Source organism: Ciconia boyciana, chromosome 9 (genome assembly GCF_034638445.1).
Source record: "Ciconia boyciana chromosome 9, ASM3463844v1, whole genome shotgun sequence".
In the NCBI taxonomy this organism is placed as follows: Eukaryota; Metazoa; Chordata; class Aves; order Ciconiiformes; family Ciconiidae; genus Ciconia; species Ciconia boyciana.
Window position 1 is genome coordinate 16,881,843 of NC_132942.1, and position 26,329 is coordinate 16,908,171.

Genomic DNA, 26,329 nt, shown 5'->3' on the forward strand with positions numbered 1-26,329 from the left:
AATTTACTATTCCTCACTTGCATCATTTTTAGACTAAGTGACATTCAATAAGAACATTTTCTTTCTTTTTCTGAAAGCCAAGATAATTAACATTTAAAACCAAATAAACATAATATACATAATGTTTATTAACCACAAGGTCCTGTGAAGAACATTGTAGTATAAAAATGCATTAACGAGTACAGATATGTTAACATATTTCATATTAAGATGATTCCTAGAAAGCTGGAAATGAGCAGAAAGTTTACTACTTCTAATATTTGAAGGTAAATTACCTCAGTATTTCATAGTTCTGTTGATATAATCTTCCTTTGTACCTTCATTTCATGTAAGGGAGACTGCGGCAATATTTACATATTGTATTTGCTATATGCAATGTAGTTACCGTCCTGGATTTCCCACTTAGATCCTTTAATCTCATATTTTTAGGTGAAGACTCATGGAACATCATAGATGTTCTGGGAAAATCCACACCTTATATCCTCAAAAATTATATTAAAAAACTTCCTGTGCATACCTTGACATAAAATTGGGCAGTCTAAATAAATTGTCTAAATAAATAGAACTGATGAGATAATATATAATACTGCATTGAATCTGTACATGTACATAAGTAGTCTAGCACATGAATGTTCTGTTAGTTACTGTTAGTTACTATTATTTATCCATTGGAATTGTAGCAAGTGTTCTCTCAGTATATTCTCTCTGTGGTGGGATATATGGCAAATCCCATGTGTAAGTTGTCACATTTCCTCAAAAAGTCAATGTGTTACTTCAATATCAAGAACGTTCCACTTCTCCATTTAGAGAGTCATTAGGTATGATTTTCAGGTATGAATTTAAAATTTTGTGGCCCTTTATACGCATCCTACCTCAAACTTGTGAGGTGTTGTGGAATCTGAATACCTGTGCAATGCGTGGACTTCCTTGGACATTCAGAATCCAGGAACAAAGCAACAGGAATTTGGTGAAAAGTAGTGGAAGTGGCTCTCTAGAACTTTCTGACATAGTGGAGATGTAGGCTTAATCACAGGCCCTGAGTTCTTTTCATAGTGTATTGTTGCCTGGGCTGAACAACTCATACCTTAATGCAGCCAAGGGTTGTTCATGCTTAGTGACATTTTAAATTTAACATTTTTCCTTGTCTGCTATATCAATTTATATTACCCAGTCATGCAAGAACATTTTTTTAGCAAGGTTGTTTTTACACTCTGTCCTGGGGATTAAAAGAACAAAGTGTCCAAAGCACAGGTTTAGTCTGCATAATTCTGTGCCGAGCTTGTGCTTAATGAAGCAATTTTGCAACTAAAGCACTTGATTTCCTTATAGAGTCAGTAGAGAGTGGTAGATGCTTTTGGATACTTGCCAGAGGAAGACGATTCTGTCTTGAGTTCACTCATTTAAGTTAGGTAGACAAGATCTCCCTCTGAACATGTCTCTGGAGTGCTTATTTCTCTCCACTGACAGTAGGGAATACGAGGTTTGGCTTCACTGTCAAGAATTTGGGCATGATCTAAATGTCTAAGTTCGGTCAACAAGATCCTACCCATAATTTTTTTTAATGCATGCTGGAGATGTTGACCAGTAAGTAACAGCTTAAAAGGGTTTTGTTAGTGTCAGCTTGTAAAAGGAAAGGTCATAAAGATAAACTTTGACATATTTGGTTTTGAAAAGGCTACTTCAGCTGTGATATTGCTTACTTGCACCTTTCAGAACTAAAATGTTCCACGTAGTAGTTGTACCTTTTGTGAAGTACTGTTGTTATAGGTGTGATTTTCCTAATGGTCCCTATGTACCAGATGATTATCAGGGTCTGTCATTACTGAAAAATAGGATTTGGTATGTGGAAACTTAAATAGTTGCAAATGCTTGTAATGAAATAATAAGACTAATTCTAAAAAAAGGTAAGACAAAAAAGTCCTTTCAGTTGTGAACAACTAGTCAAAATGTCTGAGTGCCATTGGTTGCTTCATCAGTGAATGTATGAATTATATCACGCTATGCTACTTTGTAAAATTCTTATGTCCAGAGGTGAATTAGTGCATTTGCAACTTCCTCTATAAAGCAGAGGTTCTGCTTTGTCATAATTGCCAAACTGTGTTCACTCCCTAGTTCAGAAGAGTGCTGGTTTTACAACTGTAGGTTTCTCTGTGTTGGAACATGGTCAGCAGCTGCATAGACTTTATGAATGATAAACATCATTGCCTATAGTAAAGGTTTGGGTTTAAACCATATTTTCTAATATATGCCTTTACTCCCAGATGATTTAACACCTTTAATGCACCACACAACAGCCCAACTCATTGTACAGCTCATGGGCCATGGATGACTGGTGAAATATTTAACATCCGAGTTTAATGACCACTCAGTCCCTAGCTAGCCACATCAGAGGTATTGTGATAAAAGAAATTAAGAAATGGCAATTGGGGGATTACTACCGGGCTGAGGCACAGGCTGTCCACTGTTGAGAAAATGGGTTTCTAATGACCCATTCACTCACTTGAATTGTCTTCTCCTGCCTGTGTTCTTGTATCTCCATATAGCCTTCTAAGAGGTTTGGAATAAATTTGTATTACCTTTCTCTTGTCTTTCCCGCAAACTAAATGGGAACCAATGGTCATCTTGGTGGCAGTGCTTAAGTAACATCTCTCTTTGGAAGAGTCCTGTTACTGCATCTCTTCATTATGCTTTCTGGACAATTATATAAAAATTTCTGTCATACTGTGCATGTTAATCCCTTGTTCATTTTCGTGCACTGTCTAGAAAATACATTTTAGTATGCCTGTTTCTGAGGGGAGATATTGTGTCATCTTCTCTTATTCGGGAGATATTACATACATTGAAAGAAGAAATTATTTTTTAAAGCAACTGTTCCTTTTTTCGGACTGATATAAATTGGTCCAATGGCTAGTACTAAAAAAAAAATCTAAAAAAAAATACTTACTGGCATGTGAAAGTTCTTTTTATTATGTTCTTAAATTTATCTCTTGGTATATTTTTACATTAGCTGTCAAACTAGAAGTTCCATGTAGTATTTTATACATGAAGCATGCTTTCCATCCTAATGCACTCTTTGGATCCACTGAAAAATGGTGATGTGTTCAGTATTTGTGCCCAGCACAAGAAGAAGGTAGAAGCTTGTACCGAGAGTGCCATGCAGGAGTGTCAAGGAGAGGACATATGGCCTATATATGGGGCCAACCCCCTCCCCTCCCCCCTAAGTAGAATCTTAGTGTTTGGACTGTATCCAATCCTTTATCTGAAAAGATGTGTGAGATGTTAAGTTTATTTGTCTTAGAGGAGTAAAATGTTCAGCTACACCTGTTACAATCTGAACATATTTCTTCAGGATAGTCCTCTCTGATTCTCGGTCCTTGGAGCTTTTGAATTGGTTTTTTCCTAGATCTAACAGAATTGTAACCAATGATGTTGCATATTTGTTTTCTCACCTACTTAGCTGTCTTTTCAGGTATGGTGACTCTTACTCCAACTTTTCCTGCAGGTTTTTGAGTTTATTGCTCCTTCATATGGCAGCATGGAGCGTGCAATGAATAGGCAGAAAATACCTACGTAGTTTCTTTTTTAGCAGTTTTTCACCAGGAAGACTAGCTGTGAACATGAGGTACAGTTTTTGTATGAACATCTAATTAATTTGGTTTATATAGAGAGTGAAAAAGGAGAACAAGGAACAGGATCTGTCTTTGAAGGATTTGCTGAGCTTCTGTCAGTCACTGTGATGGCTAAAGAATTGAACTGTTGCACTTTAAAACAAAAAACAAAACTGTTTCTTACATTCAGTCCTAGAAACAGAGTTGGAAGGGACACGCTGACTCAGATAGACAAAAGAACTTGTATACACATGCTGTACTGAGTGCTGTTTCTAATATTCCTTGTTTCTGGAGTAGGATTTGCAACCTTGAGTAAAGTGCTTAAATTCCTTGTGCAGTGGACAAACAAAAGTCAGGTGATAAAAAGTTTTGAGGGTCACTATACTGAGCAAGAACTTGCTCAATAAGTAGAAAAACTTGCCACTTAGGTTTCCATTTACACCTAAGGTCATCCCTGTGTGTATTTGGTTTTTTGGGTTTTTTTTAAAATTTTTTTTTAGACCAATCATCCTCCATCCAAGGGTGCTATCCCTTGGATATTTCCCTGACCTGTTCTTGGAAGCATTCAGTGACACGGGCTCTACACATTTCTTGGTAATCTGTTTCATTTGTTAATAACCTCCTGGTGAGAAGATATTTTGGAGCATTCAATATCAATCTGTCTTGCTAAAATTTAAGTCGTTATTTCTCCTACTGTTAATGGGCATGTCAAGTGATTGATCACTGATACAACTTTTTTTCCTAACCTATAGTTGGCTTCTCCAGACTAAGCAACCCTTTTACAAGTCTTGTTTTATAAACGTCTTAATCTTCAAGTTATTTTCTTCCATATCTTCTAAATTATCTACATCATTAAACTTCAAATTTGATATACATTCTTCAGCTGAAACCTTTTTACTTTTTGGTGTTGCATACAAACTTTTGCTGATACATCCAACAGTACCTTCCTTGCAATGTTACTTCGTGTTCAATTTGTGGCTTTACCTTTATACCTTCATCTGTTCCTGCAGTACACATCAGACTAATTACTTTCCTTTACGTAGCTGAACATTAGATCTCTTCTGCCCCACCCTTTAATCTAGAATTTGTTTTAACTGAATTTTATCTTGCTTATCTCAGACCATTTTTTCCATTTGTAATGTAGTAGAGCAAAGATGTAAATCCTGGTTTTCTTTTATGGACTATTATACATGTTATAATGGAAGATTGTTGAGAGGGGGAAGGGCTTTAGCTAGGAGGTATCAAAAAATGCTTCTCTTGCTCTTTCACTCTTTTGTAGGTGTCCAGAATGGCAACTCTAGGACACACAATACTGAGTTAGATATAGAACATATAATGGTTACTTTAGTGAGTCTCACATTGATACCAAGGTCTCAGTGAGTCATGAGTGGTAAAAGGTGAAATCTTTTCATTTTAGGTGACTAGCCGAGTTCACTTGAAAGAGGCAGAGTCACACCATCACTCGGATGACTTCTTGACAGTTAAATTTTTTGTTCGTATTGGCATAGCTTTGCTGCTGTGTTAGTTTTAAATACCAGGACTTCGTCTGTCTGTTCAGTGCCTACCCAGGCTGTCGGAGAGGCAGAAGTTCTTTCTGTGGAATACTGGACCTTACTACTTTCTCCATACTCTGCCTTCTGTACTTCAAGATCTAATTGGCTTTCTTCTTCCTTGTCCTTCTAGGCAGACTAGCCAACTTGGGAGCACCCATTCTACCACTAGTTTTAGACAGATTTAGCTGTCGTCTGTTGTGGGCATGAACAGGGGTGTCAAGCCAGAGTAACATTATGTGCCCTCAGTTTCATACTTATAAAAATAATGGTACTTACTCTAAGGAAATAGTTTGAATCTTAAATAGATTCATAAGAATGTTTAGTTTTATAGAAATAGGTTCTCTGTTTTGGCTGAGCTATTCCTGATGCAAAACATCAGAGACAAAAAAAAACCCCACACCAAACCCCCCACCCCCCCAAAAAAAAGGACCTCTTACAGCTCATTCGGCTCAGCTGTTTTTACACCCTACTGCTCCTGAGCCCCCAAAGCCATTGCAGTAGATTGCAGAATTGAAGTAGCATTCTGGTCACATTTTTTCCGTGAACTATTTCCTCTGGCACCCAAGCTACAGCTGATCTAGGTGTCCTAAAAATGAGAATTTGAGGCACAGAGATGGATTTTTTCCTACGCTCTCAGAAAGCTATTGGACTGTAGTTATGTTTTTGTGCTGCTTGAGCTACAGTAAGAAATCCAGCAGAGCTGTTTGTCCAATATAATTGTTAACTTTCGAAGTATTGTTATCAGAAATAGTAACTACATATTTATTTAATCTGTTTTAGGTCTGTGTTTGTAATCTTTCCAGTCTTGCCCCTTACCAGTAGATGCCGGGGAACAGGTTTTCTTCTGGGTTAATGAAGTCTAATTGTGTGTCTCCTGATATCTTACCAACCTTGCCTCTTCCTATAAATTTCTCTGATATGGATACTGATAGGATAATGAATTTGGACCACATGCACAATCATATTTTCTAAGTAAGTATGTCAGACAAAAACTGTTAGAACAATGAAAACAAGAAAGGTAACTTTGGCTTAGTATTGAAAACAAGACATGTTGAAAATAGACTTGTGAATCTGTAAAAAATAAAACTATCAAAGAATGAACTAAGGATTTTAATGTATAATATGTCAGAGATGATAAAGGCAATGCTGAGTTTCTGCAAAAACTAATGAATGAGAACCATTTAGAGTAGACAGTACCCTCAGTGACAGAGGAAGAGACAGTTCCATGAAATAACCAGTACATGAATATATGTCCTTCTGCCTTAGCAGACATTTAGCAGCAGAAAAACACTTTTGTATACACACACACAAAAGAATGTTACTACTAAGCTAACAAAAGTGAGAAAACTACTTAGAAACATCTGGTTCTTCTCTGTAAAGCTGAAAAATCTAAAACTTGTTATTTACATGTTCTTGATTTTTTTGTTGGTGCTTTTATTTCAATGTCCTTCATGTTCTACAGGTCCTGCTAGTCAGTATAACTGAAATATTAACAGTTTCTGTGAGTTGATCAGAGGTACTGACAAGGGTTGGTCCTATTTGATTGTACTGGTCATCTTAGTCTTTCAGTAAGGTCAGCCACCATCATTGTGCCCTCAGACTTTCACAGTTCTGGGAATAACCTGTTACATTATAAACTCTGAACATCATCTACATTATGTTCACAGATACCCAAATTCTTAATACAGTTATGTGATACAGTGAAGTGGATCATTTAATACGTGGAAGAGATTCCTTTTAAAATAAGCAAAAAGCCCCTGCTTACCTGTTCCAATGTTTTTATCCAAGCTAGTTGAGGATATAGGGTATAAATGAAACTTGAATTCCCTCATTTGCTTTATGGTTTCCTTTATCTGGGACCTTAAGAATCATAATACAAAAATAGCTGCCCTAAGAGGGAGTTGGGGAGTGTTGCTAAGATGCAACAGTCCGTCGTGTACTTCTGATTTCAGTTTGGTGTGTCACAAAACCAATCTACAGTGCTATGAAACAACATCAGGCCAGCTATTCCCAAGCTGCTTATTGATGCGTTTGCATGCTGTGATCCTATCTCTGACTTCTTCCTGCGCCCTTACTCTCGCCTCTAGCTCTGTTTCTAACCTTCTTTCATGCTAGGGTTGGCAATGAGACATTTTTTAAGGTAGTTTGATGTCTTCTGTTCATATCCTAATGATTTTTCTCTTAGTTTTGAGACTACTCTGGCCCATTTATTGCTTTGTTCCTTTTCATATGGCATGAATGGACAATGATGGACACTTAAAAGATGGACAACAATTGAAAATTTTGCCATAAGTTCATATACAGTTTATTTTTGAATGCCAGCCTGTTTCAAATACTGTTTTCTGTTAACCTCAACTGGTGCAGGAAATATTCAGCACTTCTAAAATTCAAGTCACTACTTTGCCTTTTTCTTGCTTCCTCTTTCATGAAGACTGAAACTTTCTTCATTCTGTTCCCTTTAAAGCAGAAGGATTTGATTTAGATTAACACTGGAACTACTTTTCAAACTCATTCCTTCATCCCACAACAGACCGTGAATAGGATCAAATGGCACTCATTTTGATCAACTAAAATATTTGGAGATAAGCTGTTTGTGTAGTGTCTTATGCTTATGGTATTTCCATGATAATAACTGGGGGAGAATCAGATTTATACTTTTTTCCCCAGTCATGATTTGTCATTGTAAGTGACCATTCTTTTAGGTAATATAGTCGATAACACAATTAATGCTAAAAGGCAAGTTTGGCATAATCCTAGTTTTAGCCTTTATGAAATATCACTTATAACATTTATACAGAGGAAGATGCCATGAAGTTCTTAATTGCTAGAATTTATAAGAAAATACTTCAGTATGCACTGATCTTTCAGTATATACACAAATAGTGATGAATGCTGTCATCATTTTGTGTGTGTGTGTGTGTGTAACAGAGGCCAGAATTTTGTCTGGAATGTTTTGTGGGGAATTTGGTGATTCTGTGTAATAGCACTGTCTTCTGCTATGGTTTAGATGGCTTTTATCTATCCACTAGAGGCTATTTCAGGATAAATTGACAACCTGCACTGTATCTTTTTACTCAATCACTTCTACGTGCAGAGTGCCAGTAGTATTTTCAGAATAGCACTTATGATAAGGAAAAAGTAGGCATAAATGGGCTGCTGAGAATTTATTGGTACTCCTAGTTCTGTTGATCAGGAACCTTGCCAACATAGTGACTCAACTGCCTGTTTAGAGCCTTTTCTAGCCAGAGTATTTCTCCTCCTCAGAGATAAAAATAAGAGTTGGTGACTTAAGGATAGAATGAACAGGAGCTAAGACAGCTTGTCATTGCTGAATCTTGGCCTGACAGCTGCCTTAGCAGAATGCATTTGATAAACTGTGATTGACAAAATACTTGAAAATGGCAGCTTAAAACTGAATTTGCGAGCATGCGAAAGTAGGCAGGATAAAGCAAGAATAGTCTTATGAGCACACAGAGCTGTCATCACGCACATAACTCTCTTTAAATTTGAAAAAGAGAGAGCTGTAGGGAAACCTAGACTGTCCTAATATAATTATCAAGATCATTACTATAATTGAGCCTTCATTTGAAGCTAGGTCATTATGCAATATTTTGTGCTTGTTTATTATACAAAATCTAATGTTGTAACTTCATTCAGTGGTAGAGAAGGGGCAAAACAAAAAATTTGGCTACTAATTGCTCTGAACTTTTGGAGTCCCTACATAAATTTTGAAGTTTTGTGGTCCCTTTTGATACTAAAAAAAAAATTCACAAGTGGACCTCATTTCACTGACTTTACATTTCTGTTTTGAGAACAATGAGAAGTTTCCAGTTATTGCGAATTAAGCTCAGAATTCTCGAAAAATGAAACCATTCTAATGCATCTTCTGCATGATTGGAGGCACTCGGAGGGCTTTTTTCTTAGGTGGGGTGTCTTTTCTATTTCAAATCAATATAATCTCCTTAATTGTCTACATAAAATGTTATATGCCACAAGGCTATGGAAATTAATTACACCACTTCTGTGTAAATACTGGGATGATTTTCAAATACTTCTGTATAAATTCAGTTGCAAAAATAAGATATGCAGAACACTGCTAGTATTGCCAACTGCAGAATGCTATGGCAGTAAGCAGAGAGCACAGTAGTCTCCTCCTTTCCTTTGTTGATTGTAGTCATTAGACTGCTCTCCCAGTTGATGCATTTGTTGGTATTCATTCTATTTCACATTTGCATTTAAATTCCTGTGAAGGAAAGATAAGATAAAGAGGTAAACAAATGATGCTTATTTGCTTTTCAATTGAGCTCCTATTAGAAGTATGACTTTAAGACGGAAAGAACATTGGGGAAAAATGCCTAGGTACTCTTTACAAAGCATCATATGTCCATTCAGTCTCCAGCAGACTTCAAAAGGACATATGCCTGAGGTTTTAATGAAAACATAAATCAACAGGGAATAACTAAAAATACACTGAAAATGAAAAGGAAACTAGGTCACTCACCACATGACTCAATATTTGTAGCTTAGCTGGAATATATTGCAGTGTTTTTTTCACATCATAAATAACCTTCTGGTACATGTAGAAAGTATTGTCTACATTTATTTGCTCTAAAATGTTATCTCTTTTGAGTCATTGTGTCTAATGCTTTCTCTCTAATAGCGCACAGCATGAACTTGTAATAAGTTTATGTATGTCTGTCTTGTCCAGGCAATTCTTCTGTCTCTTCTATAAACTGCTTGGTTTTTGGAAACTGGGCAGAGTCCTTAAGGCTAGATTCTACCTATCAGGAAACAGATTAAGTATATCTATTACTAGCCTATGGTGTATGCAGAGGGAAGCAGCTACCATGATGTGTAAGGTATACATACATTGTTACATAAAAGAGCTGAATTTGTCTGGTTTATTGAGTGTATCACAGCTGCCTCCTGCACTTTGTTGTTCCATTCATGGGGCAAACTTAATTTTGGTGGGGTTTTTTAAATGAGCTGGGAAAACACATATGTACTGAAGTGATTGTTTTCTGTATGCCAAGTGTTGTCCAGGTGTCGTGGTTTAACCCCAGTTGGCAACCAAGCACCACACAGCCTCTCGCTCGCCCTCCCTCTCCCTGGTGGGATGGGGGAGAGAATCGAGGACAAAAGTAAGAAAACTCATGGGTTGAGATAAGAACAGTTTAATGATTGAAATTAAATAAAATTAAAATAATAATAATAAAATTGTAATGAAAAGGAAAACAACAAAAAAAAGAGATAAACAAAACCCAGGAAAAACAAGTGATGCAACCACTCGCAACCTGCCAGCCGATGCCCAGCCAGTCCCCAAGCAGCGATTGCTGCCCCCTGGCCAACTCCCCCCAGTTCATATACTGAGCATGATGTCATATGGTATGGAATAGCCCTTTGGTCAGCTGGGGTCAGCTGTCCTGGCTGTGCCCCCTCCCAGCTTCTTGTGTGCCCAGCAGAGCATGGGAAGCTGACAAGTCCTTGCCTAGTGTAAGCACTACTTAGCAACGCCTAAAACATCAGTGTGTTATCAATATTATTCTCATCCTAAATTCAAAACACAGCACTATACCAGCTACTCGGAAGAAAACTAACTCTATCCCAGCCAAAACCAGGACACCAGGGTAGTGTAGACAAAGACTGAAAAATTTCCTGAAGAATCTCATGATGCGGAGTGGGTGGGAGGGAAACCAGCAGGTGAAATTGATAATTGATGAGGAAATATGATGGGCTCTGAATTGTCTACTATTATTCAGGAAAGTTATGTTAGTGCAACAGTGGATAATCCTATGAAAAGGTATCCATATGATATTATAATAATGCAAACAACCCCCTTACAACAAACAAGAGGAACCAGTGGAAAATTTACATAAAGAACAAAACAGAAAATATCATCACTGCTATTCTGTAAAGGTGTGGGATGTCCATGCCTTGAACGATATGTTGAATCCTCATTCTACTGTTTAAAGAATGATACAGTAGAACTGCAAAAGGTAAGAGCCAGTGAGATGGGTTACCCAAAGTATGGCATAGTTTCCTTTTGAAGAATGACTTTAATAGCTTAATATTCTTTAGTGTAAAAACAAAACAGTGACTGTTGACATGACTGGCATTTGCGCAGTGGTGAATGACATAGACTTCCCATATGGGAACTATACAACATCAAGTTAACAAATGGCAGATCCAAAACGAACAAAAATCTACTTTTCATATAACATTCAGGAAAGTTGTTGGACTTCTTGTCCCTGGACTTTGTAAATGCTAACAATTTACACTGGTTCAAAGACAGACTTGAGAAATTATGGTTGGACTCAATGATCTTAAGAGTCTTTTCCAACCTAAATGATTCTATGATTCTAACTGATGGAAGAAAAATCCAACCAGAGCTGTTGAATAAAAATTTTAGGAACTCTGAGAGAAACTCCTGGAGTTTTGGAGGCTATTCTGAAGGATTATCTTTATATGTTTACTCTAGTTTTATACTTTCCCTTAGACTAGAGATGTGATAAAAGATCTATGATCTGACTCGCTACGAGTTGTACTTACATTCTTTGTCCAAGTGTACTTAGAATAAATTTGTTTCAAAGCTATAGGTGATCTCATTATAGAAGCTGAAAAGATAGGTGGTAAAATTTGAGGTTGAAATCTTGTCCTTTGTAATTTTTTTCCCTAACAAATAACACAGTAAGACAGTAAGCTTGTCTACTTGTCTTCTTGTGAATTGTGTGTCAGTTCTTAGTTTGTTAAAATTGTTTACAGGTACAGATGACAAATTAGATTTTATCAACTAAATTACTTGAAAACTGTAATTTGATTTCTCCCCCCCCCCCCAATAGAACTTGCTATAGAAAGAGAAGAGAGATCAGTAAGTAAAAGTAGGTCTAAAGGTGGTTGAGGCTCATCAATTAATTAACTTGCCTTAACAATTTAAAAACAAGAATTCTTAACCGTGAAGAACATAACTGTATAATGAGAAAGTCAGATGCTGGAGTTATTACTTTAAGAGCTTTTTTGTTTTGTTTTGTAAGGCATTATTATTGCTAGAATATTGATCTCAATCACCAGCTCCTTAGGAACACAACTGTATGTATTTGTTTTAGGTTTTCTTTATATTTTTAGGGACTTCTTAATTTTAAATAAGCAATAAGCTACAGTGTTAGAAGCATACAGGATGTTGTAGGGCCTATGGAATATTCAGGCCCTTGAAAAAAAATGCCCAATATGTCAGTAGGTCTAACGTGGTAGCACTTTGGTCTTTCTTCCCTTTTTTGTCCGTATGTCTTAGCTTTCCACCATTCCTTTGACAGAAGAAATCATGTTTTGGTGGTTTGCTTTTTTGTTTGTTTGTTTTGGAGGAGGGGTGGGATGACACAACACCCAACAAGTGGTTATAATAATTTAGCACTATTAGAATTGCATGCTTGTACTGGAAAACCTTCTTTCCGTCATTTTATTAATCCCTTAATGCTTATTTCACAGCTGTCACAGTGCTCCATTCTGCTGACATTAGTTGATAAGTTAAAACAAGTGCAATCTTACCAAGAGCAGCTAACTTTGGTTTATTCCCTTAATTACAAAAGAAGCAGCAAAGTAGTATGTGGCAGATAATTATTTTTACTGTAGCATTTTGGGTGACTTATTCTTTCTTTACACTTTCAAGCTGAAAAAGTACAGGATATCAATATGTATCCCACAATAAGGAGAAAAATTCTTTTTAACGAATTCTTTTTACAATTCTTTAAATTCATTTCAGCCTTCTCTATACAGTTTTTATTTACAGTTTTGTGTGCTGCCAAAGGTGACAAAGAACAGCAGTGCATGTTTTAACTGAAGTGTTGCTTGGTTGTAGTACAATGCATATAGTCCCCTCTAAATTTAAACTTTGTACCTGACCACTTTTGTTGTAAAACTTGGTTAATGTGAATTTTGTTGCCATATTTATGTAAGGATACTGATTTTAAGTAGGTTTTTTGTTTGTTTGTTTTTCAAATAGCTAGATTTGAAAAAGTGATACAAAATTTCACCAGGAACTGTTTAGTTTGTACTTTAGTAAATTACTTTCTCCCCATTAGCCTAATAATTCAGATATTGGTCTTTCCAGGCATAAGTTTTTGATCTAAAAACATAGTCATTGGAACAGAGGCTGAACTAATAGTAAAGTGTTATTTCGGAGAAAGACTTGCATGGAAGAGGTATTAAAGAAAGAGAAAGCAACCTTAGAGTACCTGTAGTTGCCACTTGAGACTGAAGCTTTTCTTAGTTTTTAATAAATTATTTCCATGAGAGTTGTGGCTTATGGTTTTACAAATTATGGGGATATTGACCTGTAGCTGAGTCATTGACCCGTATGGGGATACTAACCCATTCCTAACAGCATGAAGTAATAGTTGTTAAGTTGACCCTTACTTTAAAAAGCAAAGCAAAACAAAACCAGAAGAAACAGTGTGAAGAACAGAAAAAAATATTATGAAGTTTCACTTCAAGTTTTTCTTTTGATGCAAGTCAATGACCATGTTGAATTAAGAGGCAATTATGGATATTTTAGATGGTAGGGCTTGACTGTTCAGGGGCATTTGAGAAGATTCGTCCAAATTACCAGTGATTCTGTGGCATGATTTTAAAGTGGTATTGTGAAATTGATTGAAACTCCTATGTATACATATTTGTCTGGACTTAAGGGGGCCTTTATTTAATTCTTTTTGGAAATAAGACAAGTTGAGACCATTTAATTTGACTTAAATAAATCCACTTGAAATTTAGTTTCAGTTCACTTTAAGTTCATAAGCATAGACAGACTTCTGCACAAAAAGTAGACATATCTATGCACTTTACGAAGTGCTGATCTGAATTGTGCATGTCCCTGTGATTCTTATAGTACTAGTGCATCCTAATGCTTTTATTCGTCCATAGGAAATGAAAATAGGAAATGAAGGTATTTGTCATTTTAAGTCCTGTACTGTTGTCTCTAATGTAGCTAGTTGCTTAGTTCTGTATAAGAGACATGGGCAGTGCACTTGGAAAATCCAGCTCCTTGTGCAGTAGATCTGTTGCTGGTCATGTTTGGTAATATTTAGGACATTAGAAATAGCAATGTCAATCAAAAATTCTTCTGACTCACATTTTTTAACCTTACCTTTGGTAGACAGAGGAGAGGGAAAAATGATGTATTTGCTGTTGAGTTCACTGAACTGTAACAGGCTTTCAAATGTACTTTAATATTAGAGCATTTTCCTTTGTAGCGTTCATCATTCTTGCATGAATATTTGGTGGTGTGTTAACATACTTAAGTGTATACTTTCAAAAAACAAAATATGTGTTGTGGATGTTTTGTATTGCAGAATAATTCTGCTTGAGAGCTGCTAGTATACTATGCAGGTAAAGCTTTCTTAAGTTTAATTGGCTTGGTGAATGTCATTCAGAGGAGAGAAAAATTAATACAACTTTTGTAAAAGATCAAACAAAACATTGGATATAAAATGTGCAATAGAACATAATAGAGTAAAACAGCAGATAGTAATTCTGTCAAGACAATATAGAAAAAGAAGAATTGTGTGGCTCTCTTATTACAGAACAGTTCCTATTCCCATACTGTTCTGCATGATTTTTGTACTACTGACCTTTTTCTAATTTCTTCATAATCATTATTTGCCTCCAGAAATGATATGCATATAGGTTAAGAGTACCGCATTTGTTATGTCTGTCCAGTATGCTTGATCCAAAATGTTAGGGGAGAATGTGATGAAAAAACAAAACCAGAAAGGTTATTTGTGGAAAATGTAGGACTTTGACCTACCCAATACTGAGAGAGTGTTCTGTGAGTGGTTACGGTTTTTGTCCTATTCCTCAAAAATCATAATGATCAGTAATAAATGTTGAGCAAATAGCAATGAAAATGTAGTAAGGTATTAACAGAGGAGCAACATCTGCTCATTGAAAGTGTTCAACAGAGAGGAAATTGGAGAAAATCGGGACAAGCCTCAGCCACATAGGTGTGACAGAAATGGATCAAGTGTTCGTTACTGGATTTTTTTGTATGAATATCGGGAGGGAGGGGAAGCAGCTTGAGAAATTAAGGGTATTTATTTGTAAGACCTTTTTTTTATGCTTCTGAAGTGCTAGTTTATAAAAATAAACCATCTTTTTATTGTTTATTACCAGTAAAAATTGGGTTATGCCCTTTGATAAACAGAAGAGGAAAAATGAGAACAGAGCTTAGGAAAATATTTAGGCTCTGGTCATATTTAAAGTTCCACAGTTATTTTCTAGATGAATGTTGGCAGAGAGGCATAAGAACTATGGGTGGAGAAAGCAAGCCTTATAAAATGCAAAAAGGTTTCATACTGTTAAAAAAAAAATCATAAACAATGTGCTATCATGTTAAAGGATGGAGCATATACTATATGATTGGTAGCCAAGCTTTTAGTGATGCCTGTTGGGAAATGTTAAAAAGTGAAATTCCAGAATACCTGACTAAACTAATAAGGGTGAAAATCCATAGTGCATAGTTGGAAGCATCTATTCAGATGGGACTATGAAGGGGAAAATTCTAAAGGAAGAAAACAACTGGGGATGGGGTGGGAGACAGAAAGAAGAGGTAGAAGTGATACTTGTTCCTGGATAGGTAACAGTTGTGAGTCATTGTCAGGCCAGCTCAAAAGAGGACCCATAAATTAAGAACAAGACAACATTTGGTGATCAGCCTCTTTGCTGTGAGAAAGACATGTCCTGTGGGGCCCAAGAATGCTCTGTGGTGGGATCCTGATGACCGGGACCTCTGACTGCATGGTGTTCAGAGGTGCCTCCTGGTTGCAAGTTACTTGGCATAGCAGTAGAGAGGGAATGAAAATGGGGAGAGTAATTACAACCTTTCCCTGTTAGCCTTTCTGTCGGACAGCAAGATGTCATCGTGTAGGTCTTGTCAGATTGCCAGGCCTCGTGGGAGACTGTTGGGGTGTGAGGGAAATTAGATAAATGTTAAAAAGTAATAGAATGGTGGAAGCAGAGTATCAGTTTCTGAAAAGGCTGCTGTGAGGAAAGAAGAAGAAAATGAGTTTGCAGAATACTGTGCAGAAGACAAGCAGCTAGTCTGAACATCGTATACCTCACAGGACACCATTTTAGGAATTGCAGCATCTGTTTTCTCAATTTTCAAAAAGTGTTGCTAGTATTTATACTATTATTTAAAATTAGCTGTATCAGCACTGATTTTTAACTTAAACTGGGACTTGAGACAGCAAGCTGAAAACTGCTACTCATTCATCTTTGAAAGTAATGTACAGAAAGATTTCTTTCTTCTGTCAGTTACTGTAGGAGCAAACAAACCTGTGGATGTTGGGGGGGTTGTGTTTTAGAGGAATGTATAAGAGGAAAGCATAGTAAATTCACACAGGTTTTACTTTTCCCAGACGTAAAGTGTGGTGTCTGATAGGGACTAAAATTAACTTAATGATCTAAAGATTTACTTACAGAATATTTTTTTCCTCATTTTTGGCAATGCCAATGATTGTAGGTCATAGTCTATTCTTTCCTGTCTGATAATTGCAAAATCCATTACTATTCCTTTGAGGTTTTTTTTATAAAAGACTGTACTAAATCTGAATAAAAGCCTAATAAGTAGATTAGTTAGAACAATAGTCGTCATGAGGATGTTTGATTCTGAGTGTAGCTGCTAGAGATAACCCTAAATGCAATTAGGTTTAACTCCCTGTGAGTGTCAAAGGAAGGTAATACCCATGGAGACTTCCCTTCAGATGACACTATTTTTAAAGTGTCTCAACATTTAAATTATTCTTTCCTTTGGGCATTGGTAACAAACTTTTTTTTTTTTAATTTCTGGAGAAACAGAGCTTGGAAACTTATATTTTAGCCATTAGTTTTAGATGTTTCACATCAAAAAGAGGGATGGCTCAGCTTCCTTGGGGGAACAGTTTGGTGTCCTTATCTGTACCCTTTGTAATTGTAAGGATCAAATATCCCAAGGTGGCCACAGACAGGTAAAAAGAGAAAACAGCAGATTCAGTAACATACACAAGCTTAAAGGGTAATGTGATAAAATGTCAATAGATAAACTGTTGATGGATTAATTCTGTGTTTTCCTCTTGAAAGAGAAATGAAAGCAAAACTTCTATTAAAACAAAAATAGAGACAGTAATGATTTCAAAAAGTTGCATATTGTTTGGTGTGATATAACAGAAACTGTAACATTGCAAACTACTAAAATGGTTTAATTGAATTGTAAGTACCACAGAAGAATTGCACTGTATTTAAGAATTTGGTCCCATTTTCACATAAAAAAGGAAAAGGGGGAAAAAAAAAAAAGCTTAGTGAAACAATTCCATTACTTCCTTGTTGATATATTCCTGCATATGCATGTGTTTACTTATATTTAATTTCTCCTATTTTTAAAATATGAAAAATGTGAAAATAATTTCATCAACTTTTAGTGTTATACTTTTGGGAAAATTGCTGGTAACACCAAAATGAAGAAATTTGCAATGATTTTTTTTTATTATTTATTTACCAAAGTTTTTATATTGATAGTCATTGTGCTCCGCACTTCACATATCTTTGCTTCACTTGCATATTGTTCTTAGAATTATCTTTCAGTGGAGCGGTCCTGAAAATCTCTTGTTTTCCTTCCTTGCTTTTAAATCAAAAGCCTGTGTCGTCAAAAGTAAAGCTGAACTAATTAGACATGAGCCAAAATACCTGAAAATGAATGACAGTCATACCACATCAAACTTGAATTTCATGTGTGGCAAGGAGACATTTAGGCAGTTTAGTAAACTCTCTCTGGTTAGTATTGTTTGTAAAAGTATAACTTGTTCCTTAAAATTACTTTTTCCCCCCAAAGCCAGCAAAGTAAAACTCAGGAGCTGTTATTCTTTCACATTATTTCAGTTGCAGGCATTTTAGCTCAAAAATATTTGTGCTCCTAACAAATAGCTAATTTGTTGTCTTACATCTTTAGCATGCAAAGCAGTTTATTTTCTATTGTTTTGGTCAGCTGTTTTTATATCTTTAAGTGTCAATGTGTTGCCTTTTTTCCTTTGCATATAATAAATCACTGTGGTATACAGAACACTTTTTCATTGTTGATTCTGGTGAGTCGGTGAGTCTTGGATGCAAGTTTAAATTATTATCTTATAAGAATTATTAAGGATTTGAACCTGAGATGTACCAAGTAAAATAATTTCCCAGTGAAGCCTTAAAGGCAGTGAAGAACAAGAATTGAGGTGACCATACATTAGCAGGCTTCTTGTCTTACTGGTTTGTGCAAGGAAATTCATGTAAATAAATAAAAATAGGTTTTATGTTTCCTGTTTCTTACATCTGAAAACCCTCCTGTTGTTATTATGAAATTAAGTAACAATTTTCAATTGATTTTGTGCTTTTCAAATGTAAGAGGACTCCCTAATTACTTCATGTTTTCAAAATCCAGGTATATTTGAATTAGTTGTACAACCAAAAGAAACCTGTTTTCTTTTTAGTCAAAGAGAAAGACTATTGAAACCTAAAGGATTTTTTTTTAATATATTAAAATCTGTCTTCCTAAAGCTGGAGAGTTTTTACAAGGCAAAAAAGAAAAAAATTTGCCATCCTTGCATCTGTGCAGTTTCACTGGTTCACGTCTAGTTGAGATGCAGCAGAATGAGCCTGATTATGTTGATAGTCAATGTAAAAGTCATCATGCTGCTACAATAAACATGTAAGAAGTGATTTATTACAGCTGAAAGTATCCATTTTCCAGATGTATCTTAAGAGTCTCTTTTTAGATAATAAAAATTATCTTTTAGAAGAATGTAATGATACATACTTGTCTATAGGAGTAATAGATAATACACAGAAAATAAGTTAGTATGATCTTAAATACCTACTGTACAGCATGTATGGAAACTCATGGACTTCAGGTTAAATTCTAACACACCTATTATAGCCAGATTTTTATGCACTCTGTCCTTTTTCATGGTTAATGATACTGACAGTGGGTATGTGTACCTCCTGCAAAGCAAGATTTCACCAGTACTACTGCTACTCAATATGCCTTTTTATATGTCATTGATAAAAAGATAAAAGAACTCTCAACCTCTAGATAATAATGAGTAATGTATTTTTTATTATTCAGGAATGCTTTGGGTGGGAGGAGGTGAAACATTCTATTGGCTGTATTACACCAAAGGTGAATGGGCCATCCCTAAAATGTATTTGTTTTATTTCATTTAGATTTTCACACACACCTTTCTGAGAAATTGAAAGACAGACAGACAAGCTGGCAGCAGCTGGCTGAGACAAAGAACTCTCTAATACGTAAGGCTTTTATCTTGCTTAAACTGTATTCCTTGTAAACTTAGAACCTAGTTTAGAATTTGTGGGGTTTGCCATGATTAATCTAGTTCTGTTTATGTTCTGCTTATTATGTATTTTTTTGGTTGGTTGTTTTTTTCCCTCCTGGGTATTTATATTCTGTTGAATAAACCTGATCTCTCTTTACTACGTATTTCTATTTCACTGTTGAGCATTACCTTCCTGATTTTATTGAACTAAGTAAGGGTGGGTTTTTTATTGGGAGTCTTCACTGGGTGGTGAAGGAGCTGTGTTTTCCCTGGGCTGACGTTGCTTCACGGGGCGGGGCTCATGACATGGAGAGAAAGAGAGCTAAGACATGTAAGAGATGCCAGATCTGGGTACGCACAGGCATAATTTAAAAACAATATGGTGTCTGTATCTAACAGTATTTTCAGAAAGGCAATTACATGTTTTATCCCATTGGTAAAAGCTTGCATGTGATACATGTTGCTTCAGCGATTGTTAAATCTGACTTTCTAATGAAAGATTTAGTGATAGTTCTGTTCATCTTTAGTCTTGATTTGAATTTTTTTGATCTAAGAGTTTCAGATTCAGACAGTCACACTTGGTGTGACACTAAAGTTTTGTATCTTAGGGCTGTGCAAAACAATCAGGGGGTTTTGGTGGGGTTTTTTTGGTTTTGCTGGGAATCACCTAATTGATAGATTTTTTTTTTTAAAGGACCACTACTGCCCCCCCACACACACACATACCTTTTGTTTCCCTGAGAGCAAAACTCCTTTGGGAGGAGGAGGATATTTGGAAAAAAGCTTGCAATGTACTTTTTAGCAAAAGAAAAAATTAACAAGCTGTAGTAATATAAATCCAAAGACATCTTAAGGAATTTTAGTACAAAGATAATGATTCAGTGACATCTTCCTCTTGATGTTTCTTGAATTAAAAAAATAGTTTTCATTCACTGGATATGTACACTTATATACTAACTATAGTATCAGTATGTGCCCTTACTAATTTAGTAGCGGCCATTTTTTATAAAGTCTTTTGTCCTCAACACTTGCAATTTTTGCCTTGTATTTGACTGCCTAATGAGATGAAAGACATATTTTGATATTTCATTCTTTTCTTCCATTGCAACCGTGACCTAGTATATACATGAAAGATACCTTTCCATTTGGTCTTTTCATTTAAGCACTTAAGTCAATGCGTGGCTGAATTAGGGCCCTAACCAGGAATAATATTCTGCTTGCTTAATATTTAAATGAGACATAAAACAAGGTTTTCTTGTCACTCCCACTTTGATTTTCTGATATACTTCTTTCCATAATTGCTTGATCGTTGGTAAAAACTAGTGAATGGCATTATGCTTTGAATCTCAAACGGTGTCTGAGCAAATACTGGGACAGTTTCTTACACCAGATTCTGGAAAGTACCAAGCATCTGTGACCATTTCATAGTTAATGCAGCCCAAGAATGCTCCGTGTGTTTTCAGACTGGAGATAAGGACCATTTTCTGTATTTCATGCTTCTTAGAAGAGTGGGAGCCAGAGCATTTGGTAGAGCAATTAAATTTCCATAATGCTGGTATATAATACCAAAAATTGCTCAAGGTGGCATGTGTATGTAAGTAAAGATTAAATTAATAAAGAACTGAAATGATCATGTATATATCACTGCATTTCTGAAGCATTCATGATTACTGGTGTTGCAGAAGGGGTTTTGGCACAGGTAAAATGAATGGGTTATGCTATTTAGGCCATACTAAATCTCAAAGAATAATACTTGAGTGCATTTTCCAGGATCACAGAAAGGTTTTGGCCTACAAATTGCATCCATCTGAACAATGTCTTTTCTCATTTGAAGCTTTGAGGCTTTTCATCAAATAATTGTTTCTCTTTGGTTTAGTTCTTCTCCCTTACAACCTGATACCCTTCCCAATTCAAACCAGTTTGATTTATATATTGTTTTTAATTTTTTGTATTGTGTTTGTTCAGGGCTCTAGACATTAAGAACAAGATGAGAATGTATTAATAACTATATAGCAACTCAAAAATATTTGACGATAGTATTAGTTCTCACCTCTGGCTTGGCAGTAACATGCATTTAAAAAAATAAGAACTGAGACAAGCAATAGAAAAACTTAGTACTTACTATGACTTTTATGAGTCTAATTACATGGACATACTAAATCTGATATGGCTAGTAAAATAGTTTGTTGCATGCTCTAAAAGTGGTAGGAAAGGTGCAGTGAGCTTATAGATCCAGATGTGCTGACTTGCATTGATGTCAGCCAAATCTATTATGTTAATAATTCAAGGGAATTTACCAAAACCAAGCTTTATCTCTGTTCCTTTCAAAAAGTGCCATATCACTTTTTTACATCAATCTGGATGCTGCCAAAAACAGACAGATGGCACTAACCTTGGTTTAAAGCCTCAGCTGGCTGAGAATGCATCCAAATAGTGTTGCAAAGCTTTCAGTGTACATGTTATGTCAACAGAAGAGGACTCTTTGTATCCCCGTAAGTAGAGCCCTCAGACTTTTCATTTTAAAGGTACCCAGTTATCAAGTGTGCTCATTTAGTGGGTGGATTGCTTTACTGTGTACTAATAAAATGTTAGGTTTCTTGATCTATTCAGCCTTTGCTTTGCTAAGGAGAAAGATGCCACTGGTGCAGACCAAGAGGTAATGGGGAAAAAAGGTTAAGTGCTGAACATGGGTATTATAATGGTCAGTGCTTCAGAAGTACAGGCAGAAGGATTGTTGTCAGATCCATGTTCAGACCCTGGAAGGAAAGAGGATAAAAGCCTCCTATAGGAAAATATCTCCCCCACGCAGTATTTGGAGTAGACCTAAATCTCACCTTTTCTGACTTCTCCTTTTCCGGGAGAAGAATTCTTAATAGATTTTTTAAAAACCCAAACAAAACAAAAACAAAAACAAACCACCAAAAAAAATCTCAAATCTGTCTCATACTAAGCATCCAGAATTAAAAACAAAAACAAACAAAACCACCCTGGGTTTCTTTTTATAGCTGTAAAATAATGTAGCTAAAGCTCAGAGATTTATCAAAACCATTAATTAATGCTTTTAAAGCATTCAGATAGTGTAATGTTGAGCAATATATAAAAGCAAAAGAAGAAATTTAATAGCGCTTAGCTTAGAGTATGATTTGAATAGGACACTAACAGAGGTCTGTGCTTCTCATTAAGTAATGAAGATAAAAGCATTGGTTCCTCGTATAGTGCGTGCAAGCCAACCTGAACATTAAGTGCAATAGAAGACTTAACAGGGAGGGAGAAAGGATTGAGTCAAGTAATTGAAAAAGATACTGCAGTGCAGTAACAGTGGTTGTCCAGGCAGCCTTTTGCTACCGTTTCATATTTTTTGGTTCACTTAGCAGCCATTGTAGTGCGATTTAAGTATCTTTTCTGTTTGTTTCAACATGGTGATCTTGAGTAAGCTGTGAACATACAAATCTGGGCATTGTAGTGGAGTCCATAGTCTCTGAATTCACGTGTAATCCTGTCAATACCAAAAGGAGATTTGAATTACTATAGTTAATAAGCTATATATTTGATATATTGTTGCAGCAAGCATACAACTATCTCAAAGATCTATGGTAATCTGTGATGTGCAAGTAAGTTCTTAAAGTAATTTTGGGATGTTATCAATTGAACTGTAATTTAATTAAGATAGGGATTATGCCTTTTCTGGGGGAAGAAAATGGATTGGATTTTATCCTGTGCTTATGACGTTTAGATACAAAATGCAACTGGTTGTATGGGCATTTAATTTAGGAGGATGATCTCTCTATGGCATGACATTTAAAATCATCAGTGAGAATGGTAGACTGCTGTCAAGTAGCCTTCAGATATAAATAAGTTATTTTACTTTGTTGAAAACTGTATTTAAATGCTGTGTATGGATATTGCGGATAGTGTTTATAATAATTCTGTTTAAATCACAGTACAGAGGAATTTAGTTCACTCTGCTGCTTTCAACGTAGGTTTGCCTTACTGAGGATTATATGGGTTTGCATTTCTAGGAGGTTTTTTGGGTTTCCATTGTAATGGAAATTCTTTCAAAAATACATGAGCAAAAACTGGTTTTGTCGTAGGATTTTAGCAATGATTTCTTTTAAGTAGCCAAGTCCAGGTTGTACCATCGCTCTTCATGCAACATACTGTTTTGTTAAGAAACAATCACCCGGGTAATGTAAACCACATAGCCAAAAGTGTGTGATAATATAAAACAATGAGAATGTAGAAAATTCTGAGGGAAAATAAAGCTCTCTTGCATATTGGGTCCTAGAAGAAAACAAGCTGACAGTGCTACCAGGTGCCTCTCCTAGGATTAGACTTAACACTTGTTACAGAATTTGTCTTGAAAACACCGGTATTTGAACTAAAGAATTTGCAAATTTGCTAGAGAAACAAAACAGATTGTGTGTTGAAAGACTGGGCTGCTAGCAAAATACTTGATCATGTCAGATTTATACCAACTGATCTCCTGTGTATTGCACCATGTCCTAGAAAACTGGAAGCCATGAAAACAAGTGCTTATATTTTAAGGAGTTCTATGACAGCTTATAAAAAATAGCTTTTCCACTTTTTACATGAAGCTTCTACCTTAAAGAAACTGATGAAATAGGTGGTAATTTTTAACACAAGCAGTGACAAAATAAACACCATCTGCTGGTGTTGACTTATTCCATAGTATTCTCATGCTGGGTGATTTTATTTCACTTTTTTTCAGAAATAGTTAATGACACATCTGCTGTGCAGTGGAGGTGCATTTTGGGTGATTAAATGTGGACATAAGTTTAGGGAAAACAATAATGAAACTTTTTCAGGAAACTGAAGGAAATATTAAACTACTAAAAGGAACTTAGGCAATATATAGCTATGTTGATGTCTTTTATTTTTTATTTCGATCCAATTTACTATTGGATCAGAAATGTTAAACGTATATTTATTGTTTCACAATACATGGTTATCGTGGAAAGCTTCTCATTTAGTCTTTCTTTTACCAAAGGAAAAATCTTTCTACAATGACATTCTTAGTCCTCTAAACAAGCCTAGTTTTCTATCACATCCATGAATCTGGGGCTGTGAAGATAGTGCAGGTTCAGGTGTTGTGTGGGATCAGTGTCAGATTTGTTTACATGGGAGAAAGTATTTAAGGGAGCATAATGTACAGTGCCATCATTGCAACTGCAGAACAAAATAATGAGGTTTATCTCAAGATCCAGTTGAATACTGTAAAATAAGAAATTCTACATATATGCAGAGTTCTTTACTTTTATAGAGTATGTCTTTATCCTGTAAAATTCTGTGAAGCTATCTTTCCTCCCAAGCAAGGTTGTAAGACAAGATGTAATTGTGTCCCTGGGTTATTAAGACAAAGATATAATTCATGGCATTTTGTGTTGTGGCATTTTTTTTCTTCCCTCTGGTAGAGGTTGGTAGTGCTGTTGGTTTGAAGATTCCTCTCCTGTGTCCCTGAAGACTAGTCTCTTCCCAAATTACCCCAGTATGTCCTACTTTTTCCTTCTCAGTCAACAATGAGAAGTCTTTGTTGTGGGAATTCCTGTTTAGCACTTTACTGCAGAGGCATTAATATAATGATCCACTATACAAAATCCAAGCAATTAGGCTGTTAAACCTGTGTTTACCGTGCCAAATCTTATGTCCCTATGCTGTTATCAGTATAAGTAGATTTTAATAAAACCAAAAAACTAAATGTCTGGTTCTTCATATGGATGAGTGGATATTTAATTTTAAGATTTTGAGATAGAAATTAAAGCTATGGATTGGAAATCTGAGAAAAAACTTTGGCTACTTTATTCTCTAGTAGGTGACAAAACAGGATGGACTCCACAGTGACATGAATTCAGACTCTTTGTCTAAAACTTTAAAAATCTCAAGTAAAAACAAATTAAATGTCTTCCCTTCCTGCTACCAAGGTCTGTATAATGGCATGAAATCCTTGTCTTCCTTTTATGGTTTCACAAAGCGTTTTGACAAGTTGTGCAAGTAAAACTGTATACAGTATAAACAGAAAATTATGTCTGGAAAAAACATAATATAAACAATTTTAAAAGGAATTGCCATTTATTTTTTTGTTATGAGTCCTGAAACATATAGTGAGTATAAATGAAGTTTTGCATTACCTCCTTATGAACACTGGCTAAGGAAATATTGATAGAAATATGTTTAAGGGCAAACTTCTGTATTTGTAGATATTTTAATACTTTTATTCAAACTTCATTCAATTTGTTATTTTAGTAATGAGTGTGTAGAAAAGCAGTGCCTGTGAAGTAATACGCAATTAATGTCAATTGTTCTGATAAAAGAAAAAAGAGCAATCTGACTTAGTGCATTTTTGTCTTTTCCAACTGCATAGTAATTAAAAATTGGAATGAGAATTCATGCAAGTTGCACTAAATGTGTACTGCATATATTAGATAGTGAGCATTAGAAGTCATCCCATGTTCCTTAGCAGTGATAAACAGATTTACGTAAGTTAAATACTTATATTACAAACCCTTTGACTTGACCTGATCTGTGTAAACGTTGCATTTATGAATTACCAAACCTCTTTGAAAGACAGCCTTATGTATGTGTATTATCATTTATGTTAATCTGAAACATTTCTCAAGCTGCTGTGCATGAAGTTAGGGTGAAGAATCCCTTACTTATTCATACCCATATGCATGCTGTGAAACTTGAGTAAGGAGGGAGACAAGAAAAACTGATTTTAAAAAAATAAATTATATACATATTTTTCTATACTAGTGCCATAATTCCTTAGTTTAGGTTTACTTATATCCACTGCTAGGGTAAAAGTGAAGGTAGC

The 26,329-nt window shown here is 35.6% G+C and overlaps 1 protein-coding gene across 7 annotated transcripts in view; it reads left to right on the plus strand.

The window, feature by feature from the left end:
* TENM2 (teneurin transmembrane protein 2) overlaps nt 1-26,329 on the plus strand; it is a 547,941-nt gene that overhangs the window by 204,830 nt on the left and 316,782 nt on the right. For 4 of the 7 annotated variants that reach the window (XM_072872166.1, XM_072872165.1, XM_072872168.1 and 1 more), the window contains one exon: nt 4,109-4,130. The exons of 2 other annotated variants lie outside the window; for them this stretch is intronic. In XM_072872166.1, the coding sequence (XP_072728267.1) occupies nt 4,109-4,130 (22 nt within the window). Of the gene's footprint in view, nt 1-4,108; nt 4,131-19,387; nt 19,472-26,329 lie in introns of all 7 variants that reach the window. One more of the 7 variants, XM_072872162.1, reaches the window with a different exon arrangement.